We start from the raw sequence: 18,517 nt of genomic DNA, 5'->3' as shown, positions 1-18,517 counted from the left end.
ACAGTGCATTCACCTACTGCCCTTGTCCTGCTCAGAGATGAAGGTTTGGGGGGTAGATCTCAGAGTAGTGTAAGTTAAAAAAACTGTAGTGCAATTTATTGACAGTACACAGAGATATCACTGACAAATCAGTTTAGTAATTACTTGAGGAAAGTAAAACTGGCTAGCAATACGTGCATATTTATTTCTCTGTAAGCATATCATTAGAATGAGAAAAGACACAGTACATAGAACATTACAGCACAGTACAAGTCTTCAGCCCACGGTGTTGTGCTGACCTTTTAACCTACTCGAGGATCAAACTAACACTTCCCTCCTACATATCTGCACCCAACAGGACAGACAGCAACCAATGTGCAAAAAAACCCAACAAGCTACAAGTGCAGAAGGACAGAGATGAAGAAATAATAATAACATAATATATATTCATAATACATGTATATTATCAAGTAATGGAGCTTGAGATTGACATGACAGTATACAGGGACAAACTCCATCAACATTTTATTGCACAATATCCCTTCATTCAAGTAAATGCACAACAAATTGCAAATTAATGTAGAGCAATAATTTTTTAAAAATGTATCCCTATAACATGATAAACCAAATAAAATGTGAGGTTGCACAAGAGCCAGAAAGAAACCAACCTAAAGACTACAACAATGCTATACAAGAAACTAATAAAGATGCAAGACCCCCAAAGTGCTGAAGAAAATAGAATTCTTCAACATCTGCTCCACAATCTGATGGTAACAGCAACAACACAGAAGTAGAGCCTCTGCAGAATGCTGAGGACAAAAGTGAACTTATAGACAAAGTTATCCTAACATTTAACAGCACACTAACAGAATATAATGCCAGTGACCCAACAAAAAGGCCCCACACAACAAAAAACATCATTAAATTTACAAAAACAAATTGTTACTACATCAACAATACAATATTTCCACAATATTTAGGAAAACTTGAAACATTTGAAGAATTACATACAATAACATACGCACATCATTAACAGCAGTGCAGTGCAATGGTTCCAAAATTAAGGCAATCATTAATAGAAACCCAAACCTGAGTAATGAAATGAGAATGCTAACATAACAGAAGAGATTAACAAAAAAATTGAAACCTTAAGAGCAGAAATAGCTCACCTAATGGAGTATAAAATGGATAACCCAAGCTAGAAATTTAAGAGAAAAGCTAAGGAAATATAATGTCCATAAAAATACACTCAACCTGACAAATGCGTTGTAGAATTTATAGATACATTAAAACAAAAGCTTGCTGCATATAAAGCCAGACTAAATAGATACATGAAATGCACCAGATGAAGAAATAATGGAAAAAAGTTTACACAGGACATTGAAATTCGATGCACCAAAATGTCACAAACCCTAGCACAGAATTACCAACAAACGCAATTATAACGGACTTTTGGTCTGATACCTAGTCAAACAGGGTGACACACAATCAAGAATTAGGGAGGTGGGGAAGAGAATGCACTCATATAATTGAAGAAATGCAAACAATAGATATGGTAATAGCAGTGCTAAAAATACCCACAACTGGAAAAGTGTTAATATTCATAATTATTGATATAAAGGCAATAAGCACTTTTGCTATACACTTATTAACTTATTCTTTTGGCATAATATCTTGGTCTGAAACTGATCTGGGAAACTTACAGAGAAAAATAAGAACTGAAATGACGAATTTTAAAAAACTCTATGTAAACTTGAACACACTTAAGTTAACACTATCTAGGACAGAAGAGCAGACATAATAAAATTACACAACAGTCAGATAAAACTTCCAATGATACACTGTCATTAATGCAAACAGGATTCAGCACTCCATACAAGCATATGCAATTCTGTTAAGAAGTACACACCACTAAACATAAATGAAATCATTATCCAGAAAAATGAAGAAATGATCAGTATAGAAGAAAAAGTTATCCAATGGAAGAGCATGACTCTATGGAAGACATTCCCATGATTTAAGCAGACTAGATATTGACAAGATAGCTTCAAATGCCTGGCTCAGAGTTGGAGGCCTCTTCCCAGAAACAGAGGGGTTTCTTATGGCAATACAGGACTAGGTAGTTAACACAAAAGATATCAAAAAGTACACAATAAAAGACCAACAAATTCAAGAGAGGAAATGCAGAAAATGCCATGGGAAGCCAAAAACAATCCAACACATTACAGGATCCTGCAGCAGTTTAACTCAACGTGATTACCTACACAGGCACAATCAAGTGGCAAACATCATTCACCAAAATCTTGCTTTAAGTGTTAAACTCATAAAAGACACCATACCTTACTATAAATGGAAACCTGATCCAGTTTTGGAGTCAGAGTCCTACGAATTATATTATGACCGATCTATTATTACTGATAGGACAATTCATAATAACTGTCTGGATGTAATATTATAGGAGAAACAAGCAAGAACAACTTCCTTAATTAATATAACCATTCCAAACACACTTAACACACAGAAACCATGCTGAATTAAAAGAAGAAATTGAAAGACTTTGGAACATGAACAGGGTATACATTGTTCCAATACCAATATCTACAACTAGTATCAACCCAAAGTCACTACCCAATAGCATTAAACAATTAGGTCTATGAAGCAATATTTATGTAAACCTCCAGAAAACCTCATGACTAAACATCACTAGAATAGACCAAAAGTTACTAGCAATTGAGAAATTAGTGTGCTTGGCTATGCCAGTACCTTAGGTTTTATGAGCTTGTGCTGAGAAAACAAAGTACAATAATAATGATAATATTAAATAAGCAATAAATATTGAGATCATGAGATGTAGTGTCCTTGAAAATGAGTCCACAGGTTGTGGGAACAGTTTCAGTGATGTGGTGAGTGAATTTGAGTAAAATTATCCCCTCTGGTTCAGGAGCCTGATGGTTGAGGGGTAATAACTGTTCTTGAAACTGATGATGCTGGTACTGAGTCTCTTGTACTTTCTTCCTGATGGCAAAAGTGAGAAGAGCATGGCCTGGATGATGGGGGACTTAATGACGGATGCTGCTATCCTGCGACAGTGTTTCGTGTAGGTGTGCTCAATGGTGGGAAGGGCTTTACCTCTGATGGACAGGGCTGCATCCACTAATTTTCATAGACTTTTCTGCGCAAGGGCATTGGTGTTTCCATACCAGACCATGATGCAACCAGTCAATGTGCATTCCACCACACATAGAAGTTTGTCAAAGTTTTAGATGACATGACGAATCTTCACAAACCTTTCAGACCAGCTCTGTGGCCTGTCAATGTACCTTTGCAACCTACGTCAACCTGCCACACTATCCACAACTCCACTAACCTTCGTGACACTCCCATCTTGTCTCTATCTCTTTCTAACTCTTTCTTTCTTCTCTAATATTTTATTAACTGGAATCTCACCGCTGTATTAAAGGGGAGCAAACATCTCAAGTGCCAACATAACACTAATGAGATAATTAGTTCTTTTCAAATTTTGACATATAGTTATATTAAATTTAAATTAACAAGCAAATATCTTTTCTCTCTAGGTTTCCTCTGTTTTCATAAGTGTGTAGAGCACAAAGCAAATACATATACAGTAGGTAGTGAGAACTAAATTGTAACCACAAAAACACACAAATATACAAACACATAATTAAGTTAGTGGAATGAAGGATTTTTAAGTATGTCCAAGATTTATCTTCAAACAATTTTGCAAAAGAAACTAAGCATACATTCTCAAATAAATAGAATTTTTCAACCACCCTCCAGCAGCTACTAACCTCCTTCCTCATCTGGTTTCACCTATCACGTGTCAACTTGTACTCCTTTCCCTCCCTCCATCTCTGCCCCCCTCCTTTTCAGTCCTGGTGAAGGGTCTCAGCCCAAAATGTCCGCTGTATATTCCCCTCCCATGGATGCTGCCTGACTTGCAGAGTTCCTATCACAATCAAGCGAAAATCTGCAGATGTTAGAAATGCAAGAAACACACACAAAATGCTGGAGGAACTCAGCAGGCCAGACAGCATCTATGGAAAAGAGTAGAGTTGACATTTCGGACCGAGGCCCATGGGCAGGACTGGAGAAAAAAAAAGCTGAGGAGTAGATTTAAAAGGTTGGGGAGGAGACAGAAAAACACAAGGTGATAGATGAAACATGAAGGGGGAGGGATGAAGTAAAGAGCTGGGAAGTTGATTGTTGAAAGAGATACAAGGCTGGAGAAGGAGACAAAAGGCCATGGAAGGCCATCTCCAACTACATCCCACCACCAAGCACATCCTTCCCTCCTCTCCCCCACTTTCTGCTTTCCACAGGGATCACTCCCTACACAACTCCCTTTTCCATTCGTCCCTCCCTACTGATCTCCGTCTTGGTACTTATACTTGCAAGCGGAACAAGTGCTACACCTCCTCCATCACTACCATTCAGTCTTTCCAGGTGAGGCGACGCTTCACCTGTGAGTCTGTTGGAATTGTATCCTGTGTCCAGTGCTCCCAGTATGGCCTCCTGTATATTAGTGAGACCCAACATGGTTTGGGAGGCCACTTTGCCGAGCACCTACACTCCAACCGCCAGAAAAAGCAGGATCTCCCAGTCACCAACCATTTTAACTCCACATCCCATACCTATTCCGATATGTCTATCCATGGCCTCCTCCACTGTTGTGATGAGATTGCATTTAGATTGGAGGAACACCACCTTATATTCCAACATGCCTTCAGCCTGATGGCATGAACATTGATCTCTCGAACTTCTGGTAATGCCCCCCCCCCCCACACCATTCCCATCCCTTTTTCCTCTCTCACCTTATCTCCTTGCCTGCCCATCACCTCCCTCTGATGCTCCTCCGCCCTTTCCTTTCTTCCATGCCCTTCTGTCCTCTTCTCAGACCCACCTTCTCCAGCCCTGTATCACTTTCTCCAATCAACTTCCCAGCTCTTTACTTCATCCCTCTCCTTTCAGGTTTCACCTATCACCTTGTGTTTCTCTCTCCCGTCCCCCCACCTTTTAAATCTACTCCTCAGCTTTTTTTCTCCAGTGCTGCCGAAGGTTCTCGGCCTGAAACGTCAACTGTATACACTTTTTCACAGATGCTGCCTGGCCTGCTAAGTTCCTCCAGCATTTTGTCTGTGTTGCAGTTTCTACAATATTTTGTGTATGTTGCTCAAGATTTCCAGCATTTCTTGTGTTTATGATAACTTTAGTGCTCTTCATTTTGATGCACTTCTGAAAGTAAAATACAATGCAAATGCTCAGAGTACACCACCCAGGCCAGAAACAAGGCTTTTATGAAAAAAGGTTATTATTAATAACAGATTATTCAAATGATATAATTATGCTATAATATGCATATAGTATGAACTTGTGACACAAAAGATTCTGCAGGTGCTGGCAATCTTGAGCAACACACTCAAAGTGCTGGAGGAACTCAACAGGTCATGTAGCATTTATGGAAGGGGATACATTCTCTTGTTTAGTCATCCCTTCCCACAGATCTCTCTCATAACACATATCCCTGCAACCATGACAAGTGCTACACCAGCCTCTACACCTCCTCCCTCACCACCATTCAGGGCCCGTAACAGCGTTTCACCTGCAAGTCTGTCGGGGTCATTCACTGTATCTTGTGCTCCAAGTGCAGCCTCCTCTGATTCAGTGAGACTCAATGTAGATTGGGGGTCTGATTCATTGAGCCCTTAAGCTCTGTCCACCACCAGGATCTCCCGGTCACCAGCAATTACATTTTGATTTCCTATTCCCCAACATGTCTGTTCATGGCTTCCTCTATTGCCACAATCAGGTCAAATGCAGGTTGGAGGAAAAATACATCACACTCTGTCTGGGTAATCTACAACCCGATGGCATGAACGTTGATTTCTCTAACTTCCGGTATCCACTCCCCTCTGTACCCTTCCCCCCAACCCGCCCACTTTTGTTCCCCCATTCTGGTTACCCTCACACTCCTTCTCTTCTCCTCCCTGGCCCACATGACCTACCCATCACTTCCCTCTGGTACCCCACCTTCTTCCCTTTAAGGAATTTTATAGGAGAGGTCAACTGTCCTCTCCTTTCAGATTCCTTCTTTTTCAGCTCTTTACCTATTTCACCTATCTGCACCCAGATTCTCACATCATCCCTCCTCCCCCACCCACCTACCTTCCCTCTCACCTGGACGCATCTATCACATGCCAATTCATACCTCACCCCTCCCCCCATTTCTTATTATGGTTTCCCCCCTATTTCCTATCCTGGTAAAGTGTCATCGCGAGAAGCATCGCCTGTTTATTCCTCTGGCTGATGGCTGAGGCTGCCTGATGTGCTGAGTTCCTCCAGCATTTTGTGTGCATTGCTGTAGTACAAATTTATTGTGTGCTGTGCAATATAAATAATTACAAAGGGAAGAAAAACATCTTTATGCATTGACAGGTATAAGTAGTCTCTTAGTATTGCCAGGATAATGGAAATTTCATGGAAAGATGTTTGAGACATTAGAGTTGTTATTACTCTTCCATTTCCATATGTCATAGGAAGCTGCATAAACATCACTACTTTTACAAGATTTTATTATAAGCTGATTTATATCATTGATGCTGATGGAACATACTCTCTATACACTGAATTCAACATACAGAAAGCTGATATCATTTACCTTGTGTGCACCAGTTATGCACTGGTTAACAGGCTTGTTTGCAAAGGGAACTGAGTCATAGATCTGGAATGTAAAATCTTCATTCAGTTGCAATTGCCCTCTGAAGGCTTTGCTCAGTAAGAGCAATATCAAGAATTACCCTTGTATGAAAGTAGCCCAAAGTACTAATTGTTGCAACTGTAATTATGCAAAGTTATGAGAGATGCAGGTTGATCTCTTTTTTTTTTACCAGAATTGGGGGGAAACGCTTATTTAAAATTGAGGGAAGGGGAGGAACAAAAAGATTAAAGGAGATAATACACACAAAATGTTGGAGGAACGCAGCAAGACAGGCAGTATCGAGTAGGAGAGGACAGTGGACCATGGAAGAATGGGAAGGAGAAGGGGAACCAGGGGGATGTGATGGGCATGTGATAAGAGAGGGGTGAGAGGGTGACCAGTATAGGGAATGGAAAAAGAAAGAAGAGGGAGAGGGCAGTAATTACCATAAGTTAGAGATACTGTTGTTCATGCCATCAGGTAGGAGGCTATTTAGATGGGATCTCCACTTCCCATCTGGTCTCACCTACCTCCTGCCAGTTGTACTTCTTCCCTTCCCCACACGTTCTTATTCTGGTTTTTTGCTCCTTTCCTTTTCAATCCTGTTGAAGGGTGCTAGCCCAAAACTCTGTCTGTTTATTCCCATACATTGGTGCTGCCTGGCCTGCTGAGTTCCTTCAGCACTTTGTGTGAGTTGCTGAAGATTTCCACATCTGCAGAATCCCTTGAGTTAACAATAACAGGAAATAACTTGTGATATGTTGGCAGGCAGGACGTATACAAGGGTGGTTGGTGCAAGGCCAAAGGGGTTTGTAATGATGGAATGTAGGAGGAGAATGTGAGTTTAGAGGAGTGTAACTGGGAATAGTGTCTGCTCTTTTTGCTCTTTCACTTGCTCAATATGCGTGGTCCTTGCATTCTTGTATCATTTTCCCTTTTCTGCTCCATACACCACTACAGACCACCCCTTTTATTCTTTATTGATTCACCTCCTCTCCCATTCTTTTTAATCTTAAAACTTATTGTACAGGATGCTCTAGCCGAGTTGGAGATCTTGACAACAGCTGCTTCTGGAGGAGTTCAGCACAAGATTTAAAAAGCAAGTGGGCCTGTCAGGACTTCCTGCGGAGCTTGAGATTGTCTGCATTATTAGTCCAATAAAAGGAAGTGATGTTTAAAAGAAGCAACCATTGAGTGAGTGGGCCAGTGTTGGGATGGGAGCTGAGGCTTTAGTTCAAAAGGCTTCAGCAATAAGAGGCGGAGTCTAAGATATGCTTCCGGGATGTTTTCTTTCTTTCTCATGCACAGTTAGAGCACTGTGAATAACTGACAGGACAGTGAAGAGCTCCTCTTGTGGAATGTGGAAGACAGGGAGACCTCCAATATCCCTGATGGCTACACTTGCAAGGTGCATCCAGCTGCAGCTTCTTTTACACCACATTCGGTAATTGGAGCTGGAACTGGATGAATGCTGAATCATTTCAGGAGGCTGAGGAATTGATTGACAGGAGATACATGGAAGCAGTTACATCTAAGGTGCAGGACACAATAACAAGTATACTGCTTTGGGTACAGTTGGTGGTATGACCTAGCGGAGGAAACCCATCGCAGTCAGCGGTCTGTCACTGAATCTGGCTTTGTGGCTCAGAAGGGAAAGGGGAAGAAGAGGTGAGCAGCAGTGATAGGGAATTCAGTAGTTATGGGAACAGACAGGAGTTTCTGTGGACAAGAATGAGATTCCCAGATGGTATTTTGCCTCCTGTGTAGCAGACTCAGGAACATCATGGATCAAATCATAGCATTCTTAAGAAGAAGAGTGAGCAGCCAGAGCTCATTATCCATGTCAGTACCAAAGTAGGAAGGGTAATGATGTCCTGCAAAGTGAGCTCGGGGAGTTAAATGCTAAGGGCAGCAAAGTGGTGATCTCAGGATGTCACATGCTAATGAGGCTAGAAATGGGAAGATAGTACCATTTAACATTTGGCTAAGGAAATAATGCAGGAGGGAGGGCTTCAGATTTTTTAATCATTGAGCTTTCTTCCAGAGAAGCTGGGATCTTTACAAGTGAGATGGCTTGCATCTGACTTGGAGGGTGCCAAAATCCTTGTGGAAAGTTTTGCTGGTGCTGCACCAGGAAGTTTAAACTAGAGCTGCAGGAGGAACCAGAGTGCCAGGGTAGCTGGCGGAGTAGTTGTGAGAAAAGGATGTTACGCCTATGTAAAAAGACAGGAACCTTGTGGACTGATTTTCTGAGTTGCATCGATTGCAATGCAAGGAATATTGCAGGTAAGGCAGATGATCTTAGAGCGTCACTCAGCACAAGGAATTATGAAGGTTAGTGGAATTTGTTTGCAAGGTGTAGCAGGACAGGCAGGTCAGTGCTCTGTGGTTCCATTGTTTTAGACATGAGAGTAGGGGAGATATTAAAGTGAGTAATAGGATTACTCATCAGGGAAAATGTCACAGCAGTGCTCATACAGGCTAGACTGGAGGGCTTAGGAAGGTAGATAGGGTTGTAAAGAAAACTTTTGGCTCATTGACCTTTATAAATCAAAGTACTCTGTACAGGACTTGCAATGTTGTGCTGAAGTAGAACAAGACATTGGTGATGTCAAATTTGGAAAATTGTTTGCAGATCCGGTCAGATTATAAGAGTTCAGAGACAATTTATGAGAATGGTGCCAGGACTTGATAACCCCAGATATCAAGGTTAGGACTGTATTCCCTGGATCATAGGAGAAGGAGGGGAGATTCAATTATGAGGGGTAAATGCAAGCAGGATTTTTCCACTGAGGTTAGGTAAGATTAGAATTATAAGTCACAGGTTAAGGGTGAAAGGTGAAATATTGAAAAGGAATCTGAAGAGGAACTTTTTCACTCAGACAGTGGTGCAAATGTGGAATGAGCTACCAGAGGAAATGCTGGAAGCACATTCAATTGCAACATTTAAGAGAAGTTTGGATAAGTACATGGGTGGGAAGGGTATAGATGGCTAAGCTTCAGGTGTGTTCGAAGAGACTAAACAGAATAACCTTTCTGCATGGCCTGGACAGGCCTAAGGGCCTGTTTCTATGCTCTAGTGCTCTATTTATGAAAGATTTCAGCCCACACCAGTACTATAGTTTTCCTCTCACTGGAGATGTTATCTGAGCTGTTAAATATTTCCAGTGATTTTTATTTTTATTTCTGGAATCTACAATATTTTATCTCTGAGTTAGTTTTCTTCATATTTGTCATGAAGATAAATCTGCCATTCTTGTGGGAATATAATTTACTCCTTGGAACACAGGTGATTAAGGAAAGAATATCAGGGACTGAACAGAAGGCTTGCTGGGAAGTTCCCTGGACTGGACTGGAGCTTCTCAGTTGTAAGGAGAGACACAGTTTGTTTTACCTGGAGCAGAGGAGTCCAAAGAGTGACCCTGATGGAGGGATATGAAATCTCCCATATAAAATTATGAGAGGGGAAGGTAGGGCATTCCATAAAAATTCTTTGTCTGTGGCACTGGAATCCAATTCAAGTGGACATCGCTTTAAAAGGAAGATAGGAGATTTGAAGGGGATCTGGAATGGATTGCCAGAAGAGGTGGAGGCAGGTACTGTCACAACATTTAAAAAGCATCTAGTCAAGACAATTGCCAAGCCATGGAAAGCTACAGACCTCTCCCAGTAAGTGGGATGAATGCAGATAGGCACATTGTTAGCATGCGCAAGGTGGGCCGAAGGGCCTGGTGCTATGCTGCCTGTCTCTGGGACTCCATAATTAATGGATGCAATGTTATATTAAAGACAGAAAATGTTGAAGTTTTAGCCAAGTCGGGCAGAATCTGTCTGGCCTGATGAGTACCTCCTGTGTTTTCAGATTTCCAGTACCGGTCGTACTTTGTTTTCCAAGTTGTGCTGGTGGAGCCCCTATCAATGTCAATGAAAAGTTTGATATGTTCGAACGAGTTAACAGATCACTTCCCGATGGAATCCTGCTCTAGGAACTGACGGCAATTTGCAAAGTGTGAATTATCACTCCAGGAACAACACAAAAACGCTACCTACTGCTTCACTGTCGGTTTTAAAGTTAAGATATTCACCGCGATTTACAGAAGCTCCCTAATTCCCTCACCCTGATTTCATTAGCATTTCACTTATCTCGTTTACAGAAGTCCAACCCTCTCGCTATTTATTAAAACGAGTCTTTGGCCATATATTCCACGCGGCAAGCAGCTTCAAATCCCAATGCAATATGCCGCCAGCTATACTTTAAAACATTTCTAAATTGTAAAAATCACAATGGCTGGATTAACAAAATTAAATGTTTCCGGTCTGTGACCAAGCGAGAACATTCAAAACAAACTCCGTTGCATTTGCCTTCGCCCGCACATATATCTGAGGGAATTTCATGGATGAACCTGGCCAGTCGCTTTGTACACGCTATCATCACTCGGGGTTCTATCAACGCACATTACATAATCATTTAAGGATTTCATGAGATAAAACGGGAGAAAGGTAATCTATACAGTTTTCAAAAATGCAATCAGTCTTTTGAAGATAATTTTTGAATGATTCGTGTTTTCTTTTTTGGACCCCTACGCTCTCTGCTGATTAAGCGTGGAGATGAATCAGTGTGTGTTGAGGCTGAACAGGGCATATTACTGGGGGAAATACAGTTTAATCACACTGACGTCAAGCAGCTGTGTGGGAAAACACGAAAACTTCATCTCGACAATAAACCGGAGGCAGCCGAGTGCTAAACCGAAGACGCGTTTAGTAAGAAATCACCCATTGGCACAGGCTGCTCGCTCCGGTTGCAGCCCGGCTGCCTTTAAGGACATGTGATTACTCCATTGATAGTGGTCACAGATAGAATGGAAATCGGCAGCTCATGGTTTACGTCATCTCACAGAGCCCATTCATATCTGTAAAATGCAGAATAGTAAAAATCCAGCAAGGAATGCAAATTCGATATTTGATAAATAATTTGGAAGATGGAATTTAAAAGAAGTCACTCTGCTGGGGAAACCAGGTTTACAGTCTACCACATACACAGCGCGAACTCAATATGCTTCACGCTTCGGACTTTCTGCGGGATGAAAGATATGAAGAAAAAAAAAGGAAACAAACTAACGGAGCATCCGCGATCTCCGAGATCACGACGTTTCCCTTAAACCCGTCCTCAAGGGATAGACCGTAATTTTCGTTTAGTTTAGCCAGATTATCCCCGAGACCGATGCCTTCACGAGCACGAGGTGTCCTAACTACGGATTCTGTCCTGAAACAGAAGTCCCAGTATTTTTTGAGAGTCCCTGTTAAGGGAGTTCATGGCAGGTCACTTTCACACATCGCTTTGTTAAGTCACAGGAATTATTTTCTCTGACCACGAATATCCTCTCCCCACCCCCCACCCCCGAATAAAAAAAAATGAAGCAGTGTCACCAGTGACACTTTCAACCTGGGGGGAAAAACGCATCCTGCATGGTGAAAATCAGTCTTAAACCTATTAGATATTAGCACGGTTTTAGCGGATTTGGGGGTGTTTCCACCTAAAATTGCAAAACTACGCAATAGTTGTTACCGCGGCTCACCTGAACTCCGGCTGAAAATCCGACTTAAGTCCGTAAAAGGAGGTGGAGAGCGTGAGCAGCCACAGCGGGTTGTACTTGCCATGTTCACACTCCAGGTAAGGCGCCGACCACTTGATATGAGTTTTATCGACCAGGTACCTCATGCTTTTCTTGCGCATGGAGGGATGCGAGGACCTCATTTCGCCCCTCAGCAACCTCCGGTGCAGGGAGGACGCAGGGGAACGCAGGTGCTTCAGCAAATTGAACCACTCGGTCTCGGTGCTGAGGTTCGCCAAGCGCCGAGCGCTGCTAGAGAGATCCTGAAGCAAGATCTGATTGTCCATCCTGGTGGCCTGCAGAAACACTTGGGGAGGGGAAGTGAACGGCTGGACATCGAAAGTCACTACGGCCCGATGGACTTTGGGGTCGCCCTCCAGAATGCTTCTGACCAGGGCATGGTACCATTCAATGTCTTCCTTGATAGTCATCTCGCGTACCCTGTTGGTTTGCAAGATCATGTTTAAGAAATTGGTGGCGTGGATCATTGTGTCCATAGCACTGTGGAGTGACGGGTGTATGTTCAGGGTATCTGAGACAGCTTTCAAATTTGACAATTGGTACCTCTTGGTACAGTTAGCATAGCCAAGCTTGGCAGGATCCCCGGTATGAAGGAAAGCCCAGACAGGAGTGGGCAGGCTGTCATGTTGTTGATGTGTACTGCCGCTGCCGCCGATTTCGAAAGACTTCATCGCATTCGATGGCTTCTGGAGGTCGTGGGTATTGATGTGCCTGTTGTAAATGGATTGCTTCTCGTACTTCCCCACTTTCCCTCCCTGTTGCTCTGAGCGCCCTCCCAGCCCGTGGCTGGATCCCAAAACGAATCCTATCTGGATTTGGAGGAGGAAAGAGAGGATAAAACCAGCCATCTCGCCGGCCAAGTCGTTCCCGTTAAAGTCAGTGTATGTCGGCAAGAAGAACCTAGAACAGGGCACCAAGATGCATCAATATATTCATAAGTCGTTCAAAATGAACGCATCCCTCCGTATGGATATGTCAACATTGGCCCGGTCTATAAATACGCGGTCGACAGCCCGCTCGGCGCAGGTCACCCGCTATGTCTTACTGATGCTATAGTTAGCCGCTTACGTCTCCTTCCCAAACGATTGCATTCCTGGCTTTTTTACAGCTCTTCTTTAGCTTCTAAAGATCTCAGCGCCAAGAAATGCCTCGGGGCGAAAGTGGCTTCCGTCCTGGAGACTTTTTTTCGCCCCATCGTCTCCCGGAGAGTCAGTAGTGGAGAACACTTTGCAGTAGGGTGTGTGACAGCGGCAAGGGATGAGTGTCTCTTCAGGAGGGGGTGGCCGCGAGTTAACGCTGGGACGCGGCATTAATACCACACTTTTTTTTCCGCGAGAAGACAACTCCACCCGCGCGCTCTCTCGCTCTTTCTCTCTCTCTCTCTCTCTCTCTCTCTCTCTCTCTCTCTCTCTCTCCCCTCCCCTCTATGCCAGGCGCCACGACTAAGCAGCAGCCACAAATTCACTCACAGCACCGCCAACACCCGCCCCCTTCTCCGCCACCACCCTGCTCCATTCCGATTGATTGTTCGCTCCCCGTCTTCGGCGCTCTCCCCCCGCTGATTGGTGTGACTCATAGTCAATCAAAGGCTCCCGTCAATCAGCGGGGTGGATGGCTGCCGCCAGCCTCCGCCAACAGAGGGAGGAGCGGGCACGTCATGTGCAGTAGTAATAAGGCAGGGGAGCGAAACAGGGATTGCAGGCTCCTTGAGCGTTGAGTTTAGCCTCTCAATCAGGCACTGTTGCGTCTCCAGTGCGGTATGATCTGTGTTGAAGTAATCTTTTATGCAATACTTGTAACAAATAAAACTCTTCTAAAATTACACAGAACATGTAGCGTTTGAGACTTACAGCCAGCATGTTATCATTGTGAATAATTTAAAGCACCAAGTTAAATATAACTGCTGATGAGAGGCAACTTATTCGTGCTGCGGTGTTGGAGGCACTCTGGGGTGCTGAAAGGACAGCGCTCTGAGCGCAATTCATTGGTGAATTCGAGATCCGTAATGGTAAGTTTCCCCATTGCAAACATTGCGACAACATTTCGGGCTCTGTTTATCAAGACGCAAAGATGCGCAGAGGAATGGAAAACAGCGGCCATGGGAGGTCATTCAAATTCATTGGGTCAGCTCAGGAAAGCAACTTCACTTCCTCAGCGCGAGCGTTCAATCATAATGACTTGTTTTTCCACTTGATAAATGTTTTGGCTAAAATATACACTTGTCCGCTCGTTTTCATCGTTTTTTTAGGGATCGCCCGTCCCATTTTATTGCCCATTCCTCGGGATGGAGAAGACTGCAACCCGTCTGACGAAGGTATTCCCGTATTTGAGAGGGAGTTTTTAAATTGACAGGCAAGGTTGTATGACTGAGAGGGGAACCAGCAGATAGTGGTGTTCCGATTAATCTGTTGTCTTTGTTCCCCCGCCCCACCACCACCCCCTTAAGGAAGAAGATCTGAGTGTGGGGTGTGATATCAGTATAGACTAGGCAAATACCTGCAGAGTATTTGTTAACGCACAGTGAGCTGGTGATGAAGAGAAGGAGTGTTTAGGGTGACTGAAGAAATGCTATTCAAGCAAGTTACTTTGTTATTGACGGTGTCGAGGTTCTAGAAAGTTCTTGAGGCCTCATTAATACAAGTAAGTGGAGAGTATTCTATCACAATCCTGAATGTTGTCCTGTAGGCCACAGAACGGTTTTTTAGGGAGATCCATTCACTGCAAGATAGCCAGTATTCGACCTTTTATCTGGCTATCTATGATTATATACTGAAAGCCTCTTGGGATTTTACTGTATGTTTTACTGCAGGTAATGTGGGCTGTAAAATCATAGGGCTATTATTTACCTTTAGACACATGGTCAGTCATGTTAGTCAGTTTTAGATTCTGGCATATGATAAATGTCCATATGACATTCATCTCCTCATGAAAAGGAAAAAGATATGGTCACATAATTTCTGTAGCTTGAAATTTTGATACGAATCAGCATGCTGATTCAAATGGTTGCTGGGAGAGATTGACCACTGTAGTCACAGGTCAGAAATAAGCAGCAGGAGGAACTCACTGGGGCAGGCAGCATCTATGGAGGGAAAGAAATGGTTGACATTTCAGATCAAGATGCAATTCAAATATAGTACATAAGAACATAAGAGATAGGAGCAGGAGTAGGCCAATTGGCCCCTCAAGCCTGCTCCACCATTCAACAAGATCATAGCTGATCCAATCTTAACTCTAGTTAACTCTAGTTAAACGGGCTGGGGTTAGTGTCCTGGCGAATCATATAACTAGGGCTGCAGAGAGGTCTTTAAACTAACTAGTGGGGGGGGAGGATTCTAGAGAGCAAATAATTAAAAAGACAATGGAGAAGGTAATGGATGTAGGTAAAAGTGGAGGAATAAAAAGACAGAGTGTGTCAGGAGGGGAAAGAATGTACGGAGATAAGCGTAAAGTTGTACAAAAGGAAAAGGTAGGAGATAAGTGTCAAACATATTTGAAAGTCCTTTATTTGAATGCACGTAGTATTAGGAATAAAATTGATGAGTTGACGGTACAAATAATTACGTATGGTTATGATATTGTGGCAATTACGGAAACGTGGCTGCAGGGTGACCAGGACTGGGAATTAAACATACAAGGGTATTCGACAATTAGGAGAGACAGGCAAGAAGGAAAAGGAGGTGGGGTGGCTATGTTAATAAAGCAAGAAATCACTGCAATAAAGCAAAATGATATTGGCTCAAAGGATCAGGATAACGAAACAATTTGGGTAGAAATAAGAAATAGTAAAGGGAAAAAAGCAGTGGTGGGAGTACTCTATAGGCCTCCAAACAGCTGTAACTCAGTTGGTCGAAGCATAAATCAGGAAATAGTTGGGGCTTGTAATAAGGGAACAGCTATAATTATGGGGGATTTTAACTTTCATATTGACTGGACTAATCAAGTCGGACATGGCAGCCTTGAAGAAGAGTTTATTGAGTGTATTCGGGATGGGTTCCTTGAACAATACATTACTGAGCCGACAAGGGGGCAAGCAGTCTTAGATCTGGTCCTGTGTAATGAGACAGGACTAATAAAAAATGTCCTAGTAAAGGATCCCCTTGGAATGAGTGACCATAACATGGTCGAATTCCATATTCAATTAGAGGATGAGAGGGTTGGATCTCAAACAAGCATACTGAGTTTAAATAAAGGAGACTATGATGGTATGAGAGCGGAATTGCTTAAGATGGATTGGGAAAATAGATTAAAGGGTAGATCGGTACTTGATCAGTGGTGTATATTTAAGGAGTTAAATATAGTCTCTTAACCCTAGACACTGAATATCCTTTTCTCTCCACAGATGTTGCCTGACTTGCCAAGTTCCTGCAACAGCATATTTTCTTCTTTTAGGATCCAACATCTGCAGTCTCTTGTGTCTTGAAGTTAGTTGATGCTCTTCAGATACTGCAGGTAAAAAGAACATTTGGGGAACACATTATGACATCTGATACAAAACTGGACTCAGACCATAAATAAATCTATTACTGAAGTGAGATTTAGATAAGTTGAAAGTATTTGATCATATAATTAAGTAAGTATGACCTCTTTGATATTCAACAGTTTTAACTTAATCAAATTTCCCAGTGGTGGAGGTGAGGTCATCAACTTAATTGGAGTAGCTGTGTAAATGCAATGGCAAAAAAAAAAGAATGTCAGCAATGAATTTTACTGAAGTGAACTTTATATTTGTTTATTTATTTATTTAGAGATACTGCACAGTACAAACCCTTTGGGCCCAGTGACCGATGATATCCAGCAATCCACCTATTTAACCCTAACCTAATCACAGAACAATTTACAATGACCAACTAACCTACCAACCGGTATGTCTCAGGACTGGCAGAAAAGCAGAGCATCAAGAGGAAACCAACATGGTCATGAGGAGAACATACAAACTCCTTAAAGACAGCACCAAAACTAAACTGTGAACTCCACCATCCTGAGCTGGAATACTGTTGTGCTGACCATTACACTACTGTAGTGATTCATCTCCTTGTGAGCTGTAGATTTTCTTTAATCTGCAATGTGTAATTCAAGAGAGTGGTGGCAGTCTGTGAAGCTGCAATGATAATCAAGAATCCTAACACCATCTCTGAAGAATTAGTTATCATTATTCATTGGCAATTCAGCACTCAGGAATATGCATTAGGTAGTAGCAACCAGAATCAGACTCAGAATCAGGTTTATCATCACTGGCATGTAACGTAAAATTTGTTAATTTAGCAGCAGTAGTTCAATGTAATACATAATACAGACAAAAAAATTAAAATAATGATTAATAAATAAATATATCTCATTCAGTATACTTTATACAGTATACATATATTGAATAGATTAAAAATCATGCAAAAACAGAAATACTATATATTTTTTTAAAGAGATAGGTAGTGTCCAAGGGCTCAATATCCATTTAGATAGATAGATAGATAGATAGATACTTTATTCATCCCCATGGGGAAATTCAACTTTTTTTTCCAATGTCCCATACACTTGTTGTAGCAAAACTAATTACATACAATACTTAACTCAGTAAAAAATATGATATGCATCTAAATCACTATCTCAAAAAGCATTAATAATAGCTTTTAAAAAGTTCTTAAGTCCTGGCGGTTGAATTGTAAAGCCTAATGGCATTGGGGAGTATTGACCTCTTCATCCTGTCTGAGGAGCATTGCATCGATAGTAACCTGTCGCTGAAACTGCTTCTCTGTCTCTGGATGGTGCTATGTAGAGGATGTTCAGAGTTTTCCATAATTGACCGTAGCCTACTCAGCGCCCTTCGCTCAGCTATCGATGTTAAACTCTCCAGTACTTTGCCCACGACAGAGCCCGCCTTCCTTACCAGCTTATTAAGACGTGAGGCGTCCCTCTTCTTAATGCTTCCTCCCCAACACGCCACCACAAAGAAGAGGGCGCTCTCCACAACTGACCTATAGAACATCTTCAGCATCTCACTACAGACATTGAATGACGCCAACCTTCTAAGGAAGTACAGTCGACTCTGTGCCTTCCTGCACAAGGCATCTGTGTTGGCAGTCCAGTCTAGCTTCTCATCTAACTGTACTCCCAGATACTTGTAGGTCTTAACCTGCTCCACACATTCTCCATTAATGATCACTGGCTCCATATGAGGCCTAGATCTCCTAAAGTC

The 18,517-nt window shown here is 42.3% G+C and overlaps 1 protein-coding gene and 1 long non-coding RNA gene across 3 annotated transcripts in view; one reads left to right on the top strand and one right to left on the bottom strand.

Moving 5' to 3' along the window:
* Positions 1–13,970, bottom strand: part of gpr158a (G protein-coupled receptor 158a) — a 598,627-nt gene extending 584,657 nt beyond the window's left edge. Inside the window, exon 1 of the mRNA XM_073054683.1 lies at positions 12,271–13,970. Coding sequence (XP_072910784.1) covers positions 12,271–13,175 — 905 coding nt within the window. The 5' untranslated portion in view covers positions 13,176–13,970. The remainder of the gene's footprint in view (positions 1–12,270) is intronic.
* Positions 13,971–13,985: 15 nt separating this feature from the next.
* LOC140732277 (uncharacterized) lies at positions 13,986–17,789 on the top strand. 2 transcript variants are annotated; one of them, XR_012100031.1, is made up of 4 exons: positions 13,986–14,335; positions 14,576–14,641; positions 16,667–16,776; positions 17,073–17,789. It is a non-coding gene; the product is annotated as an uncharacterized lncRNA (long non-coding RNA). The 2 variants fall into 2 exon arrangements; XR_012100032.1 differs by lacking the exon at positions 14,576–14,641 and having other exon boundaries at positions 13,995–14,335.
* Positions 17,790–18,517: the final 728 nt, after the last annotated feature.

Source organism: Hemitrygon akajei, chromosome 8 (assembly GCF_048418815.1).
Source record: "Hemitrygon akajei chromosome 8, sHemAka1.3, whole genome shotgun sequence".
In the NCBI taxonomy this organism is placed as follows: Eukaryota; Metazoa; Chordata; class Chondrichthyes; order Myliobatiformes; family Dasyatidae; genus Hemitrygon; species Hemitrygon akajei.
The sequence above is the reverse complement of the archived record's forward strand: the minus strand, read 5'-3'. Positions and strand labels throughout refer to the sequence as shown.